Consider the following 23873-nt stretch of genomic DNA (forward strand, 5'->3'; position numbering starts at 1 on the left):
TGTCTTTTTTTTTATAGAAAGAGCACTGTAGAGGCCCCACTTATTCTAGTGTAAAGTCCAAGTTCAGTCTTCAGTATCTCCAGCTGAAGGGATGAGAAGGCCTCTCTGTTCAACCACTTCTGCAATTGTGGTCATGTTAAATGTTTATTATGACCCTGCATAATATTTCATACAATTCAGTTAGTTTCTAATGCTTAGCCTAGGGATGGGAAACCAGTTAGCCTTCTCAAGGATGCTGGACTCCCACCTCCCATCAGCGCAAGCCAGCATGCCCAGTGGTTAGGCCCAGAGGTTGTAGTCACCCCCCATTAGCCCTAACCATTGGATTACACTGTGATTGGGATCTGCTTTCTCATCTGAGTCTCCAAATGAGTGGGGTGTGTTTTGGGAGGGAAGCTTCCTATTTCTCTAGGTTTGAGGATAGGCAAATATGGGAGGGAGTAGCTTTTCTGAACAAAAATCTCAACAAGATCACAGAGGATTCCCCCCCCCATTTTTTTTCTTTTAATGATTAACTGCATCCTTTCAGGATGCAGAGCTGGTGTTTTCTGAAGCTTTCAAAATGTTCACCCCTCTCTCTGTGTGCATTCGTTTCCATTCACAAAATACTTGACCATTTAAATAAGCACAAGGAACAGAACATGAAAATAGCCCCTGACAATATTAATCTGAAATACGCCTCCTCTGAAATCTTCCAGCATCCCATCTCTAGGCTATTAAGGAAGCATAAAAAAAAAACCCCCGAAAGAGGGAGAGGGAGGGAGTCAGCAGCCAGAGGCAATAATAGTTAAGTGCAAAGGCAGGAGATGCTTGCAGCTGTTTATTAAGTTGTGCAAAGCAGATTACAGCCGCCGCCAGAGTCTCTGCAGAGCTAGCTGGGCTTGGCTTGGATGGAGTGGGATTGGATGGGGAGGGGTCTTAGCTGCTGATATTTAGCCCCACGCTAGGAATGGGTGCTTTAACCAGCCCTGTTCCAGAGAGCACCAGCCGGCAGATTCCCTCCACTGAAGGCAGAGCGGAATTGGAACAAAGTTCTTCTTGGGGGACCAGTCAGAAGGAGGGGAGCGTGTTGGCACTTCTGAATACGTGAGTAAGAGCTCCCGTTTTAGGATCCTAAGATGGTAACTCTTGTAAATCCCCAAGTGCTTCCAGTTGGAAGAGGTGAATTGGAAGCCGGAGAAGACAGAGAGGAAAGCGAATTCTGTGGGAATGAGGGAAGGGGGCTGATGAGCCCGAATGGCTGTTTTACTTCTTGGGAAATGATCACACACCCAATAGCAGGAGTGATATTTCTGGTCAAGGTGGAGGGGAAACATCCCTCTCTAATAGACAGTTCCTTAAGAGTATCAGCAGGGTGTGTACCAATCTCTAATGGATGAGGCGAGCCCCTGTGTATATTAAAAACAACAAAACCGTATATGTAAAAGTCTCAATAGGTTTGCCTTTGCAACAAACGGGTGAAATCAGTCATGTTGCTGTTTTGCAGATGGGAAACAGAGGCAGATCCTTAGATCTCCTAGATGCATGGTCCATGAATCTGTGCTGGAATTTCTGGCCTTTATGAACAGGGACGATTGTTTCAGAATGGCGATGACCCGCTGAAACGACACCAGGGACCTGTAATCCCAGAGAGGGAAAAACTGACTGGAAAAGGCCCCACCAGGGGTAGCTAGAGGAGTGCTGTTCAGATGTCGTTGCCCTATTCTAGCTCCCAATAGCCCCACTCTGCACAGCCAGTGGTCAGAGATGATGGCAGCTGTGGTCCAACAACATCTTGAGGACTCCATGCTGGCTGCCCCAGTGCTCAGTCTCTGAAATCAGGGGTGCTTTGCCCACCCATTGCTAAAAGCTACAGGGCCAAACTAGGTGTCTTTGTGTGGCCTCTAGTTCTGTTTTCTTGTAGTTGGGGAGCAGAAATGGCAAGGGTTGGTAGGCTGGCAAACAGTTCTTTTGCAGTTTCTGCCAAGGATCAATTCACCTGTTTTTTGGGACTGGCATAGACTGTGCAGAGTTGGCCCTAACAATTCATTCACTCATGTTTGTGTAGTTGTGTGTGTACGACTCTGCGGACACAGTGTGGGCACTTTCAGACTTTCGCTTATTTGCCGTGGGATTCAATTACATCCTAGCAAATTCAAATTGCTCGGTTTTTTGATTGTGCAACAAATGTGCTTCGCATAAGACGGGACGTTTTAACACTTAAGAAAGGTGTTGGGGAAATGCGCAGGAATGTGTTGGAAACCACTTCCTTTGACGCAATCTCATCTAACCTCCCCACAAACAAATCAGAGCAATTGCTCCCTGACTATTTAATGCCATCTAATCTCCCTGCAAACAAATCAGGGTGAATGCTCAGTAAACAGGTTGCCTGGGAGCATGTGGGCACGCAGATAGGAAGGGGTCTCAGCTTCCCTGCCCGCCACACCCTGAATCTCATGTCTCCAGGCTCAGTCTGTGTGCCTTGTCTCCGGTTTTCTCTTTGTGCATCTTTGCTGGTGCGACAGCAGCAACAGGCAGAACAGGACAAAAGCAAATCGCTCTCTCTTCATAGGGTCCTTGTTGACTGTGGACCTTCCCCAAACTCTAAAAACAAAACAAAATAAAACCAAAAGTGGAGGTTTATTGGCAGTTCTTTTTTGCAACCTTAAAAAAAAATTTTTTTTTTTAAAAGGAGCACATTGTTGCTTTGTAAAATAAGCTAGTTCTAACAACATTTAGTAGACACAAGAGAGTGTGAAAAGCACAAAGGATTTTGTTGTAACCAAGTCCTGATATTTTATCATGTGTTGTTACTGGATGCTGTGAAAAGTCCCAGTGCCGCTGGATAATATGCTAAGAGCTGTGCTGGCAACTCTTAAAATTTCCTTGCAGTTCAGCAGCTTTCTCTCTTGTAGTTTCCTTTCCTTATAAATCTCCCCTTTCTCTACACGCTACCCAGTCCAAGCCAAACGAAGCACTCTGCTCTCAAAACGCACAAGGCCTTTAATGAAGATCATTTTGATTTAAGGCTCATCCACACTTGTCCTGTACCTAAAAATCATAGGTCTGAGTGGTTTTCTGTTTGCCTCTTTGCTTCCCCTGGGAAAACCCACTCTGTAGCTACTGCTGAACCAGAGCAAATATCAATTTGCTCAGATTCAGAGGTAAGGAGCAGGTTTTTCCAGGGGGGAATGGTGGAAAAAGTGGGAGTGTAGTCAGGCCTTTTTTTACTTTGTATTCCACACTTCCTCACGCCACTAGTTGTGAAGATAAATGTGAGAATCATGTATTTGCTGCCCTGGGCCTCTTGGAGAAAGAATGGGGATGCAGGGATGAGTTTGGAAATGTTGATGTTAACTGCTAGAAAGAAGTACATTGCCTAGTCTGGTTTACTTGTTGAACGATTCCATAGGAAGACTCTGACCTCTCTCTGTTTCAGCCTTTTCCACCATTGAGGCTCTGGTGTGGGAGGTGACGTTTGCAGCTGGAGAAATGCATTTGTGCCCACATCCCAACCTCAGGAACGAAACGGCAGCTTTCCTAGATCCCCAGCCTGGAATCGGAGCTGACGGCAAGGCCTTTCAAACCAAATCAGCAAGATTGGCTGGATTGTGAAGGCTGGTTTTGGAGCCGTTCATTTTAGACTTGGGAGAATTGGTGAGCCAGTGTGTTTTGCTAACTGGATGGAGACTGGGAAAGGGTATTTGCCCAAGAAACTTCCCATGAAGCAGCGTTGCCACCCGGAGTGCAGGCAGGAGACAAAGCTGTTACCTTTCCCTGGGTTCTTGGTTCTGCTCCTGCTGCTTCTGCTTCTGGCTTTGCCATCCTTTGCCCATCCTGGGCCTACTCCCACCGATGAGAGCGGAGAGATTGTGGTAAGTTGTTCCTGGAGTATGGTACCCCAGATCCAATGTTCTCTGCCAGCTAGCGTGAATTTTAAGGTTGTGCAGCAACCAAAGAATCCAATGTTGTGCAACAGACTGAAAGCCGATTGATTACTGATTCCTTTTAAAACATGCACTCCCTGCTTTTCCAAGTAAACCCTCTCAAGGTAGGTGTTAGGTTGTGGGTGAACATATCAGACGACACAGCGATTCTTCAAACAGCTCTTGTTTATTCACAGGCCCAGAACAGAACTGAACTCAAGGGTTCAGTCAACCTGCTTAGAGCTCCACTACAGTAAAAACTTTCTGTAACTATCCAATCACTGAATGTCACTTTCAATTCCTTATTTGCATATGTGGACGTGAGTGAAAACTATCTACAGTATCCCCCTGCTGGCCCAGGGTGAGAACTTCAGTACATAACAGTAGGGTTCGAATATTCCGGAGCCCCAAAACCCAGACAAGTTTGGGGCACCTCCCCACCACCCTGCAGCTCCCTTGCTTGCCCCCTCCCTGCCAATGACCCCTCCCTCCCTCTCGTCTGCCTACTCGCCACCTCCTCCCCTCCCCTCTCTTTGGTCTCCTGCCCTCTGAAAGGTGAGAGGTTGAGCAGCCCCAGGAAGACTGTGCCAGGAAAGCCCTCTGGAGACTCCACTGGGCCTAGCATCACCCACAGAGGGCTGTGGAAAGCCTGGTGGTCACGGAAAATCCTACCGCCCCCCCATTAGAAAAAAAATACAAAATTCAAAAATCCATTGGGAGGGGCATGCTGGCCACCCAAAAGAGGACATGTCCAGGAAAACCTGGATGTATGGCAGCCCTATCGCAAGGTGACTTACATAGTAGTTTATGAGTCAAAATACATCAGTGCTTATATACACTGACACTGTATTATATGAAAAGATGATGATTATGATTTATTGAATTTATATACCACCCTATACCTGGAGGTCTCAGGGCAGTTCACAGAAAAGATCATAAAAACCACAACATATATAATCAAAATAAAAACAACAACCCAATAACACCTGCTCCCCACCCCCAAAAAGAGCCGCATTCTAAAAGGGCTTAGGATGTCAATCAGATCAACCAAAGGCCTGGTCAAAAAGGAACGTTTCTGCCTGGCACCTAAAGGTGTATAATGAAGACGCCAGGAGAACTTCCCTGGGGAGAACATTCCACAGGCGGGGAGCCACTGCAGAGAAGGCCCCGTTCTCGTGTTGCCGCCTTCCAGATCGCTCAAGAAGGACGACTTCTACAAAAAAAAAAAAACCCTGTGGGGCGGAGGAAGGTGGGGGGTGGGTGGGGGCATACCGCGCCGGGGGCATACCGACCACCTGCAACTCTCAAGCCAACCCCGAGTCGTCGGGGGAAGGGGGGAACTGCACCACTTTGCCGGCGGCATTCTCCCCTTCCCCCTTTGTTTTGATAGCTTGGGAGTCGCAGGCGGGATTGGCGGCTTGCTCCTTCCCCATGGGCAGCTCACTCCGCCCCTGGCTGCAGGGCGCATGTGCCACTCTGTGCACCCAAGCGGCTATCCCACGCCTGGGAGGGCACCTTCTGCGCCGCTCCCCCTCGGGAGCGCACCTGCCCTGGGCAGTGCGGGCATATGCTCTGCTGCTGCAACCCAGGAGTAATAAAATATACATTCAGCAGATACTATGACATTTATTTTCCACAAATCCAACTCTTATCAAGGGGCTTCATAGCAAAATAGGCATCAATGTGCAGAACCACTTGAAACAGAGAAGTATTCAAAGCCTTCCTAAAAGACTGGAATGTGGTACTTTCTGTGCTTCCCATAGGCGTCTAGCTGGCCGCGTTGAGAACAGGATGCTCGATTTGACAGGCCTTTTTTTTTTGGCTGGTGTATTCTAGCCTTCTCTGACTTGGTCCCTTCTAGATATTTGGGACTACAACTCCCATCAGCCTCGGCCTCCATGGCCAATGGGCAGGGATGATGGGAGTTGTTCAGGTCATCTGATGACATATTCTGCTAGTGAGTTTTTCCACGTGGGCATGTGCCACGTGCAATTTGTGAAGAACTGTTTCAAGTGCCTGCTTTCTGAGTCTCGTGCCTTTTCATGCTTTGCATGACATGAGTATTGATTTCAGCTCCCAGCAAATGAATATGTGAAAGAGACAAATAACACAAAGGGACAGGACTTTGGCTTAGAGGATTTGAGATCTTGGAAAGAAAGGTGAGAAAGCTACATTGACCAGAGTTCTTTACCTATTGTGTTTTCCCCTAGGAGTGGCTGACCCAGTATGGATACCTTCCTCCAGCGGATCCCGTAACAGGCCAGTTGCAGACTTGGGAAGCAGTAACCAGTGCAATCCGTGTAATGCAACGTTTTGCAGGCATTGCAGAGACTGGGATTCCAGGTACAGTTATATTTTTAAAAAGCAACTCTTAAGAATTCTAGTTCCTGCTATTTCTCACCAGCTATGTTGACGCGGGTGGTGCTGTGGGTTAAACCACAGAGCCTAGGACTTGCCGATGAGAAGGTCGGCAATTCGAATCCCCGCGATAGGGTGAGCTCCCATTGCTCGGTCCCTGCTCCTGCCAACCTAGCAGTTCAAAAGCATGTCAAAGTGCAAGTAGATAAATAGGTACCACTCCGGCGGGAAGGTAAACGGCGTTTCTGTGCACTGCTCTGGTTCGCCAGAAGCAACTTAGTCATGCTGGCTACATGACCCGGAAGCTGTACGCCGGCTCCCTCAGCCAATAAAGCGAGATGAGCGCCGCAAGCCCAGAGTCGGTCACGACTGGACCTAATAGTCAGGGGTCCCTTTAACTTTACTATATTCACGCCAGACTTGTATTGAAGCACTAACCTTGTAGCTCGTAACGGCATGCTGGCCAGTATGTAAAGTTTCACCATTGCTCATTCAGTAGAGCATGAGACTCTTGGTTGTGAGTTTGAACCCCGCGTTGGGTAAAAGATTCTTGCATTGCACAGACTTGGACTGGCTCCTCCTTTGGCACTTATTTTATGGTCTTTTGGGTGAGAGGCTAAGACCTCCCTCCCAGCCCAGCCATTTTAAATTCCTAATTTTAAAATCTAAAATCAGTTTTCGTTGTTTCCTGGTGTTGCTGTGAGATTTCGTTAGCCTGATTTTATTCTCTGCTTTATAGTTTGTTGTTGATCTATCTATCATGGGACGCGGGTGGCTCTGTGAATTAAACCACAGAGCCTAGGACTTGCCGATCAGAAGGTCAGCGGTTCGAATCCCCACGATGGGGTGAGCTCCCATTGCTCGGTCCCAGCTCCTGCCAACCTAGCAGTTTGAAAGCACGTCAAAGTGCAAGTAGATAAATAGGTACCGCTCCGGCGGGAAGGTAAACAGCGCTTCCGTGCGCTGCTCTGGTTCGCCAGAAGTGGCTTAGTCCTGCTGGCCACATGACATGGAAGCTGTACGCCGCCTTCCTCAGCCAATAAAGCGAGATGAGCCCCGCAACCCCAGAGTCGGCCACGACTGGACCTAATGGTCAGGGGTCTCTTTATCGATCGATCAATCGATCGATCGATCAATCAATCAATCAATCATTCTCCCAACTGGGATAGCTCAATCAGTGGAACATGAGACTTTTAATTTCAGGGTTGCGTTTTCAAGCCCCACAATGGACAAAAGATTTGAGCATTGCAGGGCGTTGGACTTGATGACCCTCGTGGTCCCTTCCAACTCTATAATTCTATTCAATCATTCTATTCTATTATATAGATAAATAGTTGCCCAGAAAACTTTGCTGTTGTTTGTAAACAAACAGATAGATAATGAACAGCTCTAAAGCTGGATTCCAAAAATCTCCAGTTGTATCCCATATAAGTGAGCTCTGCAGATGTAATCCCTTGAATCTGGAATTGATCCAAGTACAGATAAGACCAGGATTTATGCTCAGAAAGGCTAGACTAAAGTAAAATTCCAGGGGGTGGGGTGGGGGGGTCAAAATATGCACCCCCCAAAAAACAAAACCTCTAATCTTCTAAGGCAGGCGTCAATGTGATTCCTGGCCCACAAACTTTTGGGTCTACAGCTTCCATCTTCCCTGACCATTGGCCTTCTGTCTGGGGCTGGTGGGAATTGTAGTCCCAAACCATGCTGCCTAACCCTGTTTGAATAAAACTACACATAGTTTTCCACTGTTACTCCAAGTCTGCAAGATACTCTTGAGGCCAAGTTGAACTGATGAGTTTCAGAGGGCTTTCAGAGATGACCAGAATCTTAAATATCATGGCATCCAAATCCAGACTTGTGGTCTGTTCCCCTCCAAACAAACCATGGCTGGAACGCAAGTTTTGTTCTTGGCTTATTGCTTGCAGCTTGTTTGGAGGAAACAAGCCCAGATTTGGATACCAGAAAAACACCAGACTCTGGGAGCAAAATGAGCTGTGTTTGAGCACACTATATGAGCACACCCGTAATTTGCCTTAAACCACAGTTAACGTTTTAATTATGTTTCAACGTTTGCATGCAAGTCAACACTGTGCCACTTCAGATTTTACATGAGCGTGCACACAACAAATACTCCTCCGTCCCAAAATGTAACTGTGAGCATTCGCCTGCAGACTGATGTGGTAAGTCTCAGGCACTGATTCCCTATCTTGGTAAAAACTAGGCTCAGGTAGGCAACATGGAGACCTCCTGATGAGTGCATTCCCAATGGCCCCATACATATGCATGATGGGAACTGTAGTCTATTAACATCTGGATGGCACCATATTGGTGACCCCTAAACTTGAGGGATGCAAGATTCTGGACTAGGAACATAGGAAGCTTCTACTGAGTCAGTGTGCTGGGCCCGGGGGTAACCCGTGAAACGCGGTCCAGGACTGGAAGAGAATCCGAAGGTTCCGCTAGGAGTCAGTCCAACAGACACGAGGCAGGAAACCAGGCAAGGACAGGTACAGGATCTCAGGCAGGATCTGGCATACATATAGCAATGTTGCTCCCGCAACCTGGGGCGGGGTTTGACAGCCTTTTATCTCGCAGGAGGAGTGCTTGCCTTCGGGCGAAACAGGGAGGTGAGTCGCCAGGGGATAGCGTCCCCATCCTTGTTTCGGTTGGGGTAGTGGCCGGTCCTGATCCTCCGGCGACTCATCTCCCTGTTTCGCCCGAAGGCGAGCACTCCTCCTGCAAGTACTCAGGTTTCTCCTTCTCTCAGACCTTAGTCTCTGCAGCTCGGGAGATGTCGGTGGGTTACTAGACCCAGGGGCCGCCTCACCCTCCCCTGACCCAACCGGTAGTGGAGCAGCTGTAAGTGATGGCCCAGCTGAAGGCAACGAGGTAATCCCCGCATCTAGAGCCAGGGCAGGCTCAGGCCCCTGACTCGGCCCAGCTGGTGTTTGTTGCAGGTGAACCTGTGCAGACTGGGACTCTTCAGGGTCAGGCCCCAGACTTGGTTCAGATGATGCCTGAGGCAAAGGATCTGGTGCAGACTGAGTCTCCTCTGGTTCTGAGTCCGAGCCCGAGTCCTAGGCCATCACAGTCAGACTGTTGGTCCATCTAACTCAGTATTGTCTACACTGACCGACAGCAACTATCCAGGATTCCAGACAGGAGTCTCTCCTGGCCCTGCCTGGAGATTGACCCCTTGGACCTTCTACATGCACTGCAGATGTCCTACACTCTGAGCTACATTTCTATCAGCGCCGGATTTAGGGTGGCGTGGGTGATTCCTCCACACAGGGCACCAAGCCCAGGGGGCACAAAACAACAGCAACCATCTATATTTATATTGGTAGCTACTCAAAGTTTGTGTGTGTGTGTGTGTGTGTGTGTGTAGTCCTCGTTCATGGCACCATATTACAGAGCCCTCCCCTGTTTCTATTTCCCTTGAACTCAAACAGATGATGCCACGTTGGCTCTGATCCGAATGCCCCGCTGTTCGCTTCCTGACGTTATCAGCATCTTCCCAGAAAAGCTTCCTCTGCAGAAGAGCAGGAGCAGGAAAAGGAGGAAGAGAAGGAAGAGTCGGAGCAAGCGGAGCGCAGGCTCGGTTTGGATGAAGCGGAACATTTCCTGGAGGTAGGTATCGGCATTGTTGTTGCCAATGTATTTATTTGCTTCATTTCCCACTAGTAAATTGTCATTGCACTGTGTCTCCCATCAGCCCTGGCAGAGGCTGATGGAAACCCAGCAATATCTGGAAGGCTTCATGGTCCCCATCCTTGTTTCGTTATGCCTGAAAGATGAAGCAAGCTGGTGGTGCATGACAAACGTGGAAACAAAGAAAGGGTTTCTGCATGCTAGATAGTCTACCTGTTGGGCTGAACTGAGGAGAAATGGTGGGGGCCCCCTCCCCCTTCTCCTGAACCTTCCTGACAACAGGAGGACAGCATAGATTTAGAACAGTGGTTTGCAGAAGGGCATACTGTAGTTCAGAAGCTGGGAAATGTTGGAAGAGGAACAGCAGGAAGAAGAAGCACCAGGAGAGAGACAGCTGACAGACTCAGTGTCTTTGGAAAGTATTCCTGACCCCTCTTCTCCCAAGACCAGGTGGGCATTGAGGGTAGTGGGAGGGATCTGACTCCCCAAAGCCTGACACTATCAGTTCGCTACGTGGGCCTTCACTTGTAACTAGCCTTTATTGGCAGAAGTTAAAACAGTAAAATCATACAAAGCCATCCAAATTCATTAATAATCCACATACAATATATCAAAGACTAAATAGCAACCATTGAATAGCAACTTTAGCTTTAGCTTTAAAGATCTCAGTTAAGTACTCCGAAACAATCTTGGTAGTTTTGGAAGTATCATCCCTCAACAAATATTGGATTATAGACTCCTTGCAAATCAGTTTTTTTGAGCTGTGAGGGGGTCACGAGGAGATCTCTGCGATGGGCCTTCACCAATGGGACTTCCCTTAGACGAGTTTTTGATTTGATCCAAGAAGGGTATCCTCACCTTCCATTCTGTGTCTGGTCCAGGCCAAAGAGGCAAGGGATCTGGTTGCTTCCCATCTGTACATTGTCTCCAACGTAGAGTGAAGACCTACCCACGGGAAGCTCGCCTCAGCCGAGAGACCATGCGCGTATTGATGTATTACGCCTTGAAGGTATGGAGTGAAGCTACACCCCTGAACTTCCACGAGGTGGGCAGCCACATGGCTGACATATCTGTGGAGTTCCTCCGCCTGGACCACCGCGACGGCTACCCTTTCGACGGGCCGGGTGGAATGGTCGCTCATGCCTTCTTTCCTGGAGACCCTCAGAGGGCTGGCAACGTCCACTTTGATGGCGACGAGGAATGGACGTTCCGTTCACCAGGTGACTTGGCTTTCTTTGCTTGGTGGGTTGGGGATGGAAGAGTCAAGGTGCATTTCACCATAAAGAGAAGGGAAACACTGACAGTGGAGGCAGGGCCGCTGCCACAACTAGAAGAAGGATTTGTCTTCCCAATTTCCTTTTGGGATATTTAGTCACTATCCACTTGATGGTTGAGGCTTACAAAGTGCTTTGCCATGGGCTTTGCAAGCACCGACCATCAGTGGACATCATCGTAACGTCTTGAGATGGGCCTTCTTTGCAGTGGCTCCGCGTCTGTGGAATGCTCTCCCCAGGGAAGTTCGCCTGGCGCCTTCATTATACACCTTTATGCACCAGGCAAAAATGTTCCTCTTTAACCAGGCCTTTGGTTGATCTTATTGACACCCAACACCCTTTTAGAATGTGGCCCTAGAGCTGGCGAAATAGTCATCCACTTAGAATCATTTAAACTGCCTGGGATTTTAACTCGGTGCTGAAGTGATATCAGCGTTGATGTCTGTTGCATTGGGAAGGTTGATGAAGGCTTCCTTGCACCATTTGCTCTGTAGACACCTTTTCAGCAGTTCATCTGCTCTTGACTGTTTTGCACCTATCTGGGACCCTTCAGCTCTTCCACTGGTGCTTGTGAGGACTCTGAGCCCCTTCCCCACCACCCTCTTAGTGGTGACGGTTATCTTTTCCTTCCTTGAAATCACAGAGAGATTCCTCTCTCAGCCCTATGCGCTTTTCAAGGCTCAGATTCCTTCTAGCACAGGGGAAGTTAGACTCTCTGTGCATGCTTTCTCTCCCTCTGTTTTTCAGGGGTAGGGAGCAGAGGTTCTGGGGTTAGGGAGCTCTGGGGTTAGGGAGCAGAGAAGTAACCACATGGTTTGGTGCCTATTGCACTCATTCAAAAATCTAAACGTGCCCACGGATCTGAAAAAGTTGTTTACCCCAGCCATGGTTAGATTGGTGCTGAATTGACATGTATGCCGTGTGCAAGCGATTGGGCTAAATGGACTTCTTTTCTTTCTTTCTTTCTTTCTTTCTTTCTTTCTTTCTTTCTTTCTTTCCAGTTTCCATTTTTTAAATTTATGCTTTTCAAGTTTATACATTTCACTAATTTTATACATTTCACTATTTTTACAATCATTCTGACATTTCAAAACTTGACTTCCTTTCCCCTCTTCCTGCAGTTCCTCAAATTTATTTTTAATATCTTCTGCATATCCAAATTCACTTAATTTACTCATTTATTCATCTTCTTTAAATATATACTCTTAGAAACCTGCAGGGTAATACAATAATCCTACCAATGTCCTTATCTGTTTACAGTTTGTTTGTAAATATTCAATAAACCATTTCCATTCTTTTATAAAAAGTTTGTTATCTTGATTTCTTATTCTTCCAGTAAGTTTCTCCATTTCTTCATATTCCATAAGTTTTTGTATCCATTCTTCCTTTGCTGGGACTTCTGCTTCTTTCCATATTTGGGCAAGTAACATTCTTGCCGCTGTAGTTGCATACATAAATAAGTTTCTATACATTTTAGGTAGTTCTGTCCCTATAATTCCCAAAATAATGGGTTTTGGGTTTTTTTTTTTTACAAAGGTTATTCTGTGGTTGGTTTGCCCTGGCAATGTGTTTGTGATTCTCCCGATAAGTCACACTCTTCTTTTGGCAGATGACTTTGGCACCGACCTTTTTGCAGTGGCAGTTCACGAGTTTGGCCATAGCCTAGGGCTGGCACATTCACCCTCCAAGCATTCGATCATGCGCCCCTACTACCAGGGACCAGTGGGAGACCCACTGCAATACCAGCTGCAAGCGGATGACCGGACTGAGATACAGAAGCTTTACGGTATGTGCAGTGGGTGGATTGCTGAGCAACATGGACCTACTCTAGGGAGGACTTCATCTAAGTCTCTCTAGATCATTGGGACCTACTGAGAAGTCTCTGGGTGATTTGTAGTAGATCGGCAAGGATTTCTGACTCCCAGTTGCTTAGCATTTTGCAACAAAGGCCACATTTGCAGCACGCATTTAAAAGGCTACGATACTGCTTTAACAGCTGTAGCTTCTCCCAAGGAATCCTGGGAACTGTAGTTTGTTAAGGGTGCTGAGAGTTGTTTCGAGACTCCTGTTTCCCTTAAAGAGCTGCAATTCCCAAAGTGGTTTAACAATCAATCTCTGGGAATTGTGTAGGCGAGGGTCTCCTAACACATCTATAATGATAACCAGAAGTATACCAAGGTACAGTTAATTTTCACGATCTTTACCTTTAACTACAGTGGTGCCTTGCAAGACGAAATTAATCCGTTCTGCGAGTCTCTTCGTCTAGCGGTTTTTTCGTCTTGCGAAGCAAGCCCATTGACGGCTTAGCAGATTAGCGCTATTAGCGGCTTTTAGCGGCTTATCGGCTTAGCGGATAAGCAGATAAGCGGCTTAGCGGCTTAGAAAAAGGGGGGGGGGAAGGAAAAAAAACCTGCAGGAACTCGCAAGACATTTTCATCCTGCGAAGCAAGCCCATAGGAAATTCGTTTTGCGAAGCACCTCCAAAACGGAAAACCCTTTCGTCTAGCGGGTTTTCCGTCTTGCGAGGCGTTCGTCTTGCGGGGCACCACTGTAACAAGCTTACCCAAGTTGATCAAAACAGATGTCTTCATCTGCCTGTCCTGGATAGGGTTGCCATATTTTTTAAAAAGTAAAAACAACTAGGACACCCCGAAAGTTTTTTTACTTTGTTTTTTAAAAACCCCCTCAAAGTTTGTTCAGCTTTTTTTAGACAAATCCCAAGGTTGCTTACAAAAACACCCCCAAACTGTGATTTTTTAGTTTACTCGCCAAAGATCCAAGACAAACCATTGCCCTCGTCCTGGAGAATGGGGCTGGATCTAGACACAACAAAGAAGCATTTCAGTTAAAAGCATTGTAAACTTTGTAGGGGGACGCGGGTGGCGCTGTGGGTAAAACCTCAGTGCCTAGGACTTGCTGATCGTATGGTCGGCGGTTCGAATCCCTGTGGCGGGGTGAGCTCCCGTCGTTCGGTCCCAGCTCCTGCCCACCTAGCAGTTCGAAAGCACTCTTAAGTGCAAGTAGATAAATAGGTACCGCTTTATAGCGGGAAGGTAAACGGCGTTTCCCTGTGCTGCGCTGGTGCTGGCTCGCCAGCTGTAGCTTCGTCACGCTGGCCACGTGAACCGGAAGTGTCTTCGGACGGCGCCAGCTCACGGCCTCTAGAGCGAGATGAGCACGCAACCCTAGAGTCAGACACGACTGGCCCGTACGGGCAGGGGTACCTTTACCTTTACCTAAACTTTGTAGGAGAAATCGAGTTAGCAAAAATGGACCTCCACAGCGCCATCTGGTGTCACAGTGTTAGAATGCATAAACAGAGCATATAAAGCGTTTTTTCTTTGCCATTGTAGCTGAGTCTTCTTCATCCTTTACTGCCAGCACTGGAGCAAATCGTCCCACTGCTGCTTGTAGAGGCAAACAGAGGCAGAAGCTATAGATCCACTCCAGCCTTTTTATTCTGCCTACGTCTCTCTCATGTCTGCTTCCTTCCTCCTCCCTTCATCTCTCCCCCACTGCTGCTTCCCTGCAGGTCACGACCACTGACGGGGGTGGGTTGTCCTTTGGCACTCTCTCCTGCTTGCCACGAGCCCTGGCTTTTTGAAACACTACGGTGTATCTGGGTACCCCCAGCACTCACCAGTGCATGTCTATGTACACCGCTTAGAGACTGTTAGAATTCCTGCTCCATGGTTGCAGTCATGGGATTGTTGTCTTTCACATGACGGTATATGTTTTGACTCCACAGAGTGGGAAGTGACGGAGGCAGGATGTTTGTGTTACTGTGTTCCGTGAAGTGGGACAATTGTCCTTTGTTCTTTCTCTTTACTGTCTGATGCTAGAGAGAGAGGGAGCCATGTTTAAGTGCTCCGTGTGTGTTTATCTGTAAATAAAGTAGATTAGCCAAAATGCTGAGTTGCTGAGGTCTGTTACGCATGATGCGCAAACTCTGCAGATCCCTAAGTGTGCCGGTGTCTGTTGGCATCGGTCACTGTGATGTTTGGGCAGAAGAAAGCTTTTGAAGCTCCCGAACGATCGACCAGGAGGGAGAGAACATGCCAGTCGGGCATGTGTCTCTGCCAGGGTCCTACTCGAGCGTAGGACAAGCTCCTGACAGAGACTTCAGTAACTGAGCAGTATATTTACCTAAAATAAATACGGTACATCTTGCGGTTCTGGGAAGAAACAAAACAGATCTCACTGGACTGAAGCGTGTCCTCCCCTTCTCTAGATAACATATTGTAGCAGGTCAAATAGGCCTCTTAAAGAGGATTAGGGCCAAAGAGTGTTAATCGTGCACATCTCTGATCCGTCAAACTGTATGCTCGTATTTGCTCCAGCTGGGCAAATTCCTAACAGAGCCGCATTTAGATTAATAGACTTACCGTTTTTTCCTAAGATCCATGGAAAGGCCTGTTAGGATTGCCCAGTCTGTCCTTCTATAGTCAGAGAATCCTGACAGCTCCTTCGGTGAGTTGCAGAAAAACACGTGCAGGCTGGGAAAAACTAGTCCCGAATCTGGTTTGGAAAATGAAATCATTGGGCTTTTGCAAAGACGTCCTTAGGGATGTGAAAAAGCAGAGCCATGCTTGTATTCCAGAGTCAACTTCTCGCACTCTGGCAGATGAAATGGGATATTTTTCCTTTGGCTGTATCTTCTTCTTCTTTGGCGATCACTCGTAGCCGAGTAAGATTGTCTTCCATAAACATGGCCTTAACAGTGAGTCCGTAAGTGATTGTGGAGGCCAATTCTGGATCCACACTCCCTTCCACAGTGGGGACATAAGTTTCCAGGCAGGAGTTGATGACGGTGAGGGTTTGCCAAGTGTGCCTTCCTCTTAGCACATTTCTCCCTTTCGTCCTGAGTTTGAGCGTCTTCAAAGCCCATGACACCGTTGGTAAAGGCTGTTCTCCAATTGGAGCACTTGCAGGCCAGTGTTTCCCAGTTGTCGTTGTTTATACTATTTTTTTTAGATTTGCCTTGAGAGAGTCTTTAAACCTCTTTTGCCCACCAGCATTACACTTTCCATTTTTAATTTTTAAATTTTTATTTAATAAATAATGTTTATTAGTTTTTACACGTATTTCCAGCATAACATCCTTTTAAACATCCTTTTGAATTTTTTGGCTATCACATCCTGAGACTTCCTTCAACCTCGATGGATGGTTTTCTAAAGTCTTTCTAGTTATGCATTTTGTTACTATAGTTATTGCTATAAACTCTAATTTCCAATACATCTATTCTTAATTCTCTTCACAATAATTTATAAATTACTCCTTACAAAACTTCTTTTAACCCTCCAAGCGATGTCAGTTGATTACAATTGCTTCCTAGATATCTCAAAAACTTCTTCCTTTAGGAAAGTCTGGTCCAGCTGGTTCTGAATTTTCCCTGTTAGTCTCACCATCTCGGCATAGTTCATCAATTTCTCTTGCCATTCGTATTTATTTGGTATTTCTTCTTGTTTCCATCTTTGGGCTAATAGTGTCCTTGCTGCAGATATCACATATAAAGACAGTTGTTTTTTATCATTCTTATGAATTTCTGTACCCACAGTACCCAATAGAAGGGCTTCTGGTTTTTTGACAAATGTATATTTCAACATTTTTTTCGTCTCATTTTAAATCATTACCCAGAAGCCCTTCACTTTCTTACATTCCCACCTTTCCATTTTTAAGTTCGAATAGAGTAGTTGCTTTGGAATACGATAATCAGGCATCTGCACAACATGACACGTCCAATGAAGTTATAGGTGTATCAGAACCTATCAGCACAGAGGCTGTAGCTCAGGGCTACAGTGTCTACCTTGCATGTAGACTGCCCAAGGTTCAAGAACTGCAGATTTCAACCTTCGCCAACCTGAGGCCCTCTAAAGCAGGCTTCCTCAAACTCGGTCCTCCAGATGTTTTTGGCCTACAGCTCCCATGATCCCTAACTAGCAGGACCAATGTCAGGGATGATGGGAATCGTAGTCTCAAAATGTCTGAAGGGCTGAGTTTGAGGAAGCCTGTTTTAGAGGTTCCTGCATGCTTTCCAGTGCTGGGCTGGCTGATGGGACTTGTTGTCCAAAACATCTGGAGGGTGCCAGATCACATGATATTAGGCCAAGGGCCTGCATGCAGTTCAGGATGTGGGCTACCCACTCCAGATACCCCTTACTCCAGTTTGTTGTAGTAGTAGGCTTGGCCATGAAGTTCATTGGGTGCCCTCAGGCCAGCCGCCAACACTCAGCCCAAACTACCTCACAGGGTTGTTGTGAAGATCATATGGAGCTGGGGAGGGGCAAAGCACGACACTCTGACCCCCTTGGAGTAAAGGTGGGATAGAAGATGCCATAATAAATAAATAAAATAAAATAAAACAATTTATTATTTATACCCCTCCCATCTGGCTGGGCTTCCTCAGCCACTCTGGGCAGCTTCCAACAAAATATTAAAACAGAGTAATGCATCAAACATTAAAAGCTTCCCTAGACAGGGCTGCCTTCAGATGTTTTCTAAAAGTCTGGTAGTTGTTTTTCTCTTTGACATCTGGTGAGATGGCATCCACAGGGCGGGTGCCACTACTGAGAAGGCCCTCTGCCTGGTTCCCTGTAACTTGGTTTCTCATAGTGAGGGAACCACCAGAAGGCCCTTGGCACTGGACCTCAGTGTCCAGGCAGAATGATGGGGGTGGAGACGCTCCTTCAGATATACTGGACCGAGGCCACTTAGGGCTTTAAAGGTCAGCACCAACACTTTGAATTGTGCTGGGAAATAAATAAGCAAGCAAGCAAATTGTGTATTTATGTTTGCACATCCATGTTATCTTTCTCTTTCTCTCTTTCTCTCTTTGAGAGCCAGTGTGGTGTAGTGGTTAAGAGCGGTAGTCTCGTAATCTGGGGAACCGGGTTCGCGTCTCCACTCGTCCACATGCAGCTGCTGGGTGACCTTGGGCCAGTCACACTTCTCTGAAGTCTCTCAGCCCCACTCACCTCACAGAGTGTTTGTTGTGGGGGAGGAAGGGAAAGGAGAATGTTAGCCGCTTTGAGACTCCTTAAAGGGAGTGAAAGGTGGGATATCAAATCCAAACTCTTCTTCTTCTTCTTCTTTCTCTCTTTCTTTCAGGAAGTCGAGTTCTTCATTCTACAGAGAAGCCAGAGGTAACCTCGCTGCTCCCAGATCTTCTCTCCTTGCCGCACGACTTCCCTGCCCTCAGGTTAGAAAGAGCCCTTTCTACCATATACCGTATTTTTGCCCCATAAGGCGCACCTGACCATAAGGTGCACCTACTTTTTTGGGAGGGGTAATTAAAAAATAAAATACCCCCCAAATACCTGTTTTTGGGGCTTGGGGTGGGGGATGCTCGGGCTTCCCCCCACCCCCAGCCCCAGCCCCCCAAACCAGTTGGGTCCCGGAGCTTGCGGGGCTGGGGGAGGGGGGGAGCCCCAGCTTCCCCTGCCCCCAGCCCCCAAAACAGGTTGGGGGGAAGCGGCGTTGCTGCGCACAGCTTTGCCACTTCTCCCGGAGCTTGCGGGGTTGGCAGGGAAAGCCTGGGTCCCCCCCCCCCCCCCCGCCCAACCCAGGGACCACACATTCGCTCCTTAAGACGCACAGACATTTCCCCTTAGATTTTAAGGGGGGGAGTGCGTCTTATGGAGCGAAAAATATGGTACCTTGGGGAGAGGGATAGACAAAGGGTTCCTTATAGCATATGCATGCGCTATACATATTCTACAGAGATAGAATCATAGAATCATAGAATCATAGAGTTGGAAGAGACCACAAGGGCCATCGAGTCCAACCCCCTGCCAAGCAGGAAACACCATCAGAGCACTCCTGACATATGGTTGTCAAGCCTCTGCTTAAAGACCTCCAAAGAAGGAGACTCCACCACACTCCTTGGCAGCAAATTCCACTGTCGAACAGCTCTTACTGTCAGGAAGTTCTTCCTAATTTTTAGGTGGAATCTTCTTTCTTGTAGTTTGGAACCATTGCTCCGTGTTCGCTTCTCTGGAGCAGCAGAAAACAACCTTTCTCCCTCCTCTATGTGACATCCTTTTATATATTTGAACATGGCTATCATATCACCCCTTAACCTCCTCTTCTCCAGGCTAAACATGCCCAGCTCCCTTAGCCGTTCCTCATAAGGCATCGTTTCCAGGCCTTTGACCATTTTGGTTGCCCTCCTCTGGACACGTTCCAGTTTGTCAGTTTTGATGCTGTTCCCAGCGGCTATACATCTGCAGTATTGAGTGTGATGCTGCAAATGATGGCACAGAGCAGGTGTGGGGAGCCTTTGGGGCCCCCCAGATGTGGCTGAGTTGCAGTGTCCATCATTCTTGGCCATTGGCCGTGCTTGCAGAGGCTGAGTTGTATTTCAGCAACATGAACTATATATAAAACATGTATGGCTAACTTGCAACCCAAGTATAGCTCCCTAATTGATTTCTGGCCCTCATTCACACACAATAATTCAGCAGCTGTGCTGCCCCCCCCCCACTGGAACCTCACGCTGTAAACCCAGAAGTAAATGATTCCATTTTCGATAGCGCTTTGGAAATCGATATTCTGAGGCGGCTTCTGTATTGAGTTTTTCGTGTTAATTTTTCCGTTTTGAGGCTTCCATATTGAGTTTTTGGTTTTCGAATGTTTCAGAACTCAAATGCTCTTCCGGAACAGATTACATTAGAAAACCGAGGTTCCATTGTACACACACACACACACACACACACACACACACCAATCCTTTGTACAAAAGTTAAACTCACATTTGTTGCTTTGCCCACTAGGTTTGCTATGTGAAATGTCGGACTGCTGTCTGTTGAGCACATGGCATATAAAAATAAAAATAGGCATTGCAATGTTTTTCACTGGGTAAGCATCTTGCCGTTTCTTGTGTTAACGGAGAATTCTGCATCCTAAATCTTCCTCCTGTCTGAGGGTTTTATGCAGCTCAAAATCATACCCAATCCGACATTAACAAATGCGGACCCAGGCTTTTTACTTTTTTTTTTGTTTAGAAAATACTCTGTAGCTTTCCCCAGTGGAATAATCCTTGTTTCCTATGGTGCTGTGTACGGGCAACTTCCTAGGCTCCTCTCAGTAGACCGGGAGTCTGGGGAGATGATCAACTGGGCACCTTTCAAATTCCAGCTTTGTCCATATGTGCCATTGCAGCTTTCTGCCTTTTGCACATGCCCCTGGGTTGACCCCATGGTCACTGCTAACCTTGCTGTAAACAGGCATGGCAGAGTCGTCAGTACATCTGGACTGTGGGAGGCTGCAAATCTATCCTCTTCCCTTCAAAACTGCTGTATTGATTCACTGACCAACTCACTTGGGTAGATGAGCATTCCTTTCATAGCTCTGCGGTTTGGAAAATCAAGATGTTGCTGCATCCCTTTTTATTGCCCCAAATTCTTTCTTGGCCTGGATTTTTTTTTTTTTTAAGTGTGCGGGGTGAAATACATGGATCCTCCATGTAGGGATCACTTCCTCTCAGCCTAATCTCCCTCGTAGGGTTATTGTGAGGATAAAATGGGGAAGAACAATGTATACCCCCCTGAGGTCCTATTGAGGGATGTGAACATGAATGCAGAAGGAGAGGCCAACTTTTCCTCCTTGAAGATAAATTTAAAAACATTGCACTGAGGAGTCACATCGCTGCCTTTCCCCCACTTCTTCGTTTCAGGTCCGGGAAGGAATTCCCCAATCGCTGCGCCTCCAACATTGACGCTGTCACTCAGATCAGAGGTGAAACGTTCTTTTTCAAAGGTCTGTGGCGTTTTCTGTGACCTTGTTCTGTGAAGTCATTTCTTCCAGCAGTAGCTGAGTGGTATCAGAACATGCTTGCTTTGCATGCGAAAGAGGAAGAAAACCCCAAATTCAAAACCTGGCAACGTCAGGGCCAGCAGGAAAGAATCCTGTCTGAAATCCTTGAGAGCCAACCACAGTCAGCAAACTCTGGAGCGGCCAATGTGATGTTGCTGGACTCCAGTGCCCAACAGCCCCAATGAGTACAGTGGTGCCCCGCAAGACGAACGCCTCGCAAGACGGAAAACCCGCTAGACGAAAGGGTTTTCCGTTTTGGAGGCGCTTCGCAAAACGAATTTCCCTATGGGCTTGCTTCGCAAGACGAAAATGTCTTGCGAGTTCCTGCGGGTTTTTTCCCCTTTCCCCCCCTTTTCCTAAGCCGCTAAGCCACTTATCAGCTGATCCGCTAATAAGCCGCTTAACAGCTGATCGCTAAAAGCCGCTAAACTGCTAATAGCGCTAATCCGCTAAGCTGTCAATGGGCTTGCTTCGCAAGACGAAAAAAACGCTATACGAAGAGCCTCACGGAACGGATTAATTTCGTCTTGCGGGGCACCACTGTATGGCCTTTGAAGGGCCAGGGGTGGTGCTGTGGGTTAAACCACAGAGCCTAGGACTTGTTGATCAGAAGGTTGGCGGTTCGAATCCCCACGACGGGGTGAGCTCCCGTTGCTCAGTCCCTGCTCCTGCCAACCTAGCAGTTCGAAAGCATGTCAAAGTGCAAGTAGATAAATAGGTACCGCTCTGGCGGGAAGGTAAACGGCGTTTTCATGCGCTGCTCTGGTTCGCCAGAAGTGGCTTAGTCATGCTGGCCACATGACTTGGAAGCTGTACGCTGGCTCCCTCGGCCAATAAAGCAAGATGAGCGCCGCAACCCCAGAGTCGGCCACGACTGGACCTAATGGTCAGGGGTCCCTTTACCTTTATATAGTCAGGAATAATTGGAGCTGCGGCCCAGCCACAGGGGTCCAATCCATTGTCCTGTAACCAGATTCCAAAATAGTGTCTAGTCCAAAGCAATGCATGTTGGGGCAATTTTTTTTTTTTTAAATTAAAAATCCCACAGGACCAGCAGCCAAACTAAGCTCATTGTAGCTCACATGCACCACCCTGCCCCTGTGATTGAGCCCCCCCATGGCGTGCTGATGTCACTTGTGCACATCACAAGGGATGTGGGTGGCTCTGTGGTCTAAACCACTTAGCCTGTTGGGCTTGCTGATCAGAAGGTTGATGGTTCGAATCCCCGTGATGGGGTGAGCTCCCATTGCTCTGTCCCAGCTCCTACCAACCTAGCAATTCAAAAGCACACCAGTGCAAGTAGATAAATAGGTCCACTCTGGCGGGAAGGTAAATGGTGTTTCTGTGCACTCTGGCTTCCGTCATGGTGTCTCATTGCATCAGAAGTGGTTTAGTCATGCTGGCCACATGACCCGGAAAACTGCGGACAAATTCCAGCTCCCTTGGCCTGAAAGTGAGATGAGCGCCACAACCCCATAGTCGCCTTTGACTGGACTTAACTGCCCAGGGGTCCTTTACATTTACCTTACCTACTTGTGCACACTATGGGGCATGCTCCTGTGTTGCACAGATGCTCCGTGGCTTGTGCACATGAGATGAGCATGCCCCATGCCGTGTGTGCACAGCTGCCGTGGAACTTTGAGGGTGCCTGGCCCCTTCATTGAATTTTATTTGGGGGGGGGTCTGCCCCATCTCTTACTTGGCATGCCTGTTGCAGCTTCTGGGAGCTTGTGACCTAGAGCTCAAGAACAGGCCTTGCAAACGGGCCCTTCTATCTCTACCATTTTATGATATGGAGGGCATATTTTATGGCTACACCAGAGATAGGCAGAACTAAGCTAAATGGACCAATGTTCTGACTCTGTATGCAAGGCACATTCCGAAGCTCCTGCTCTTTATGAAAAGCATGGATGGGTCGTGCCTTTCCTTGCCCTGGGCACATCGAATCATCGAGTTGGAACAAGAGACTCTGCTCCCAGTAAGAATATGTATGTCATGTAATTCTACTCAATATGATCCAGAGCAGAACTCCAACATATAGTTAGCAGAGTAAAAACTTAAGCATGCTGCATGACCAGAGGCAGTTGTATTCCATCCAGCAGAGCTTTACTGGTACTGAAGGCAAATGAACATAATGGTCACAAATCCAATACATTCAGGATTAGCACTGTCCACTAGAAGTCCAGTTGCAGCAGACTTGACTTAAACTTAAATAACTTATAATAAGACTAAAACTTAACGCTAAGCATATGATATGCAGAACACCACACCAGAAAGGAAAAGAGGTAGAAAGAGAAAAGTGAAACCCATTCTCCTTCTGGCCTTACTATTATAGTCAGTATGACTTAGACCAGCCTTTCTCAACCTGTGGGTCCCCAGATGTTGTTGGACTACAACTCCCATCACCCCTAGCTAGCAAGGCCAGAGCTCAGGGATGATAGGAGTTGTACTCCAACAATATCTGGGGACCCACATGTTGAGAACCGCTGACTTAGAAGAGATAACAGAACCAGTTTAAGCCAGCGGTACTCAGCTTCTCAGAAGGAATAACCCAAACATCATGAACCTTCTCCTTGTTTCTTCCACACACAGAAGCTTCCAGAACCCTCTTGAATTAATTAGAATAGGAAAGATCTCTACACATCAGCTCAATACTTTCTGCACTAAGAAATGCAAACTGACGGTGTGTTATGTCGAAGGAAATCATAGCTGCTCTCTCGCAATCTGTAGCAGTGAGAATGGTGTGTGTTTATGACAGAGTGCTTGGAATAGTGGTAGGTCAGCTTGCAATATTCTGTCATGTTGCAGAGTGACCAAGAGATATCAAGCTGCTTCTCCTAGCTGGGATGTGACGTTGTATTTTTCCTACCCC

General features: G+C 47.3%; 1 protein-coding gene and 1 long non-coding RNA gene across 3 annotated transcripts in view; one reads left to right on the forward strand and one right to left on the reverse strand.

Annotated features, from left to right (window-relative positions):
• The first annotated feature begins 894 nt into the window (after window positions 1-894).
• Window positions 895-23873, forward strand: part of LOC307203856 (matrix metalloproteinase-17-like) — a 28476-nt gene continuing 5497 nt past the window's right edge. For both annotated transcript variants that reach the window (XM_079955055.1, XM_079955056.1), the window contains exons 1-8: window positions 895-1086; window positions 3419-3854; window positions 6116-6248; window positions 9716-9893; window positions 10851-11134; window positions 12798-12974; window positions 18296-18386; window positions 20862-20944. In XM_079955055.1, the coding sequence (XP_079811181.1) occupies window positions 3663-3854; window positions 6116-6248; window positions 9716-9893; window positions 10851-11134; window positions 12798-12974; window positions 18296-18386; window positions 20862-20944 (1138 nt within the window). In that variant the 5' untranslated portion in view covers window positions 895-1086; window positions 3419-3662. The remainder of the gene's footprint in view (window positions 1087-3418; window positions 3855-6115; window positions 6249-9715; window positions 9894-10850; window positions 11135-12797; window positions 12975-18295; window positions 18387-20861; window positions 20945-23873) is intronic.
• On the reverse strand, window positions 2295-23872 carry LOC307204042. The gene is made up of 2 exons (XR_013833485.1): window positions 23684-23872; window positions 2295-2583 (listed from the first exon to the last, which is right to left on the reverse strand). It is a non-coding gene; the product is annotated as an uncharacterized lncRNA (long non-coding RNA).

Source organism: Podarcis cretensis (genome assembly GCF_951804945.1).
Source record: "Podarcis cretensis genome assembly, chromosome: 15".
Lineage (NCBI taxonomy): Eukaryota > Metazoa > Chordata > Lepidosauria > Squamata > Lacertidae > Podarcis > Podarcis cretensis.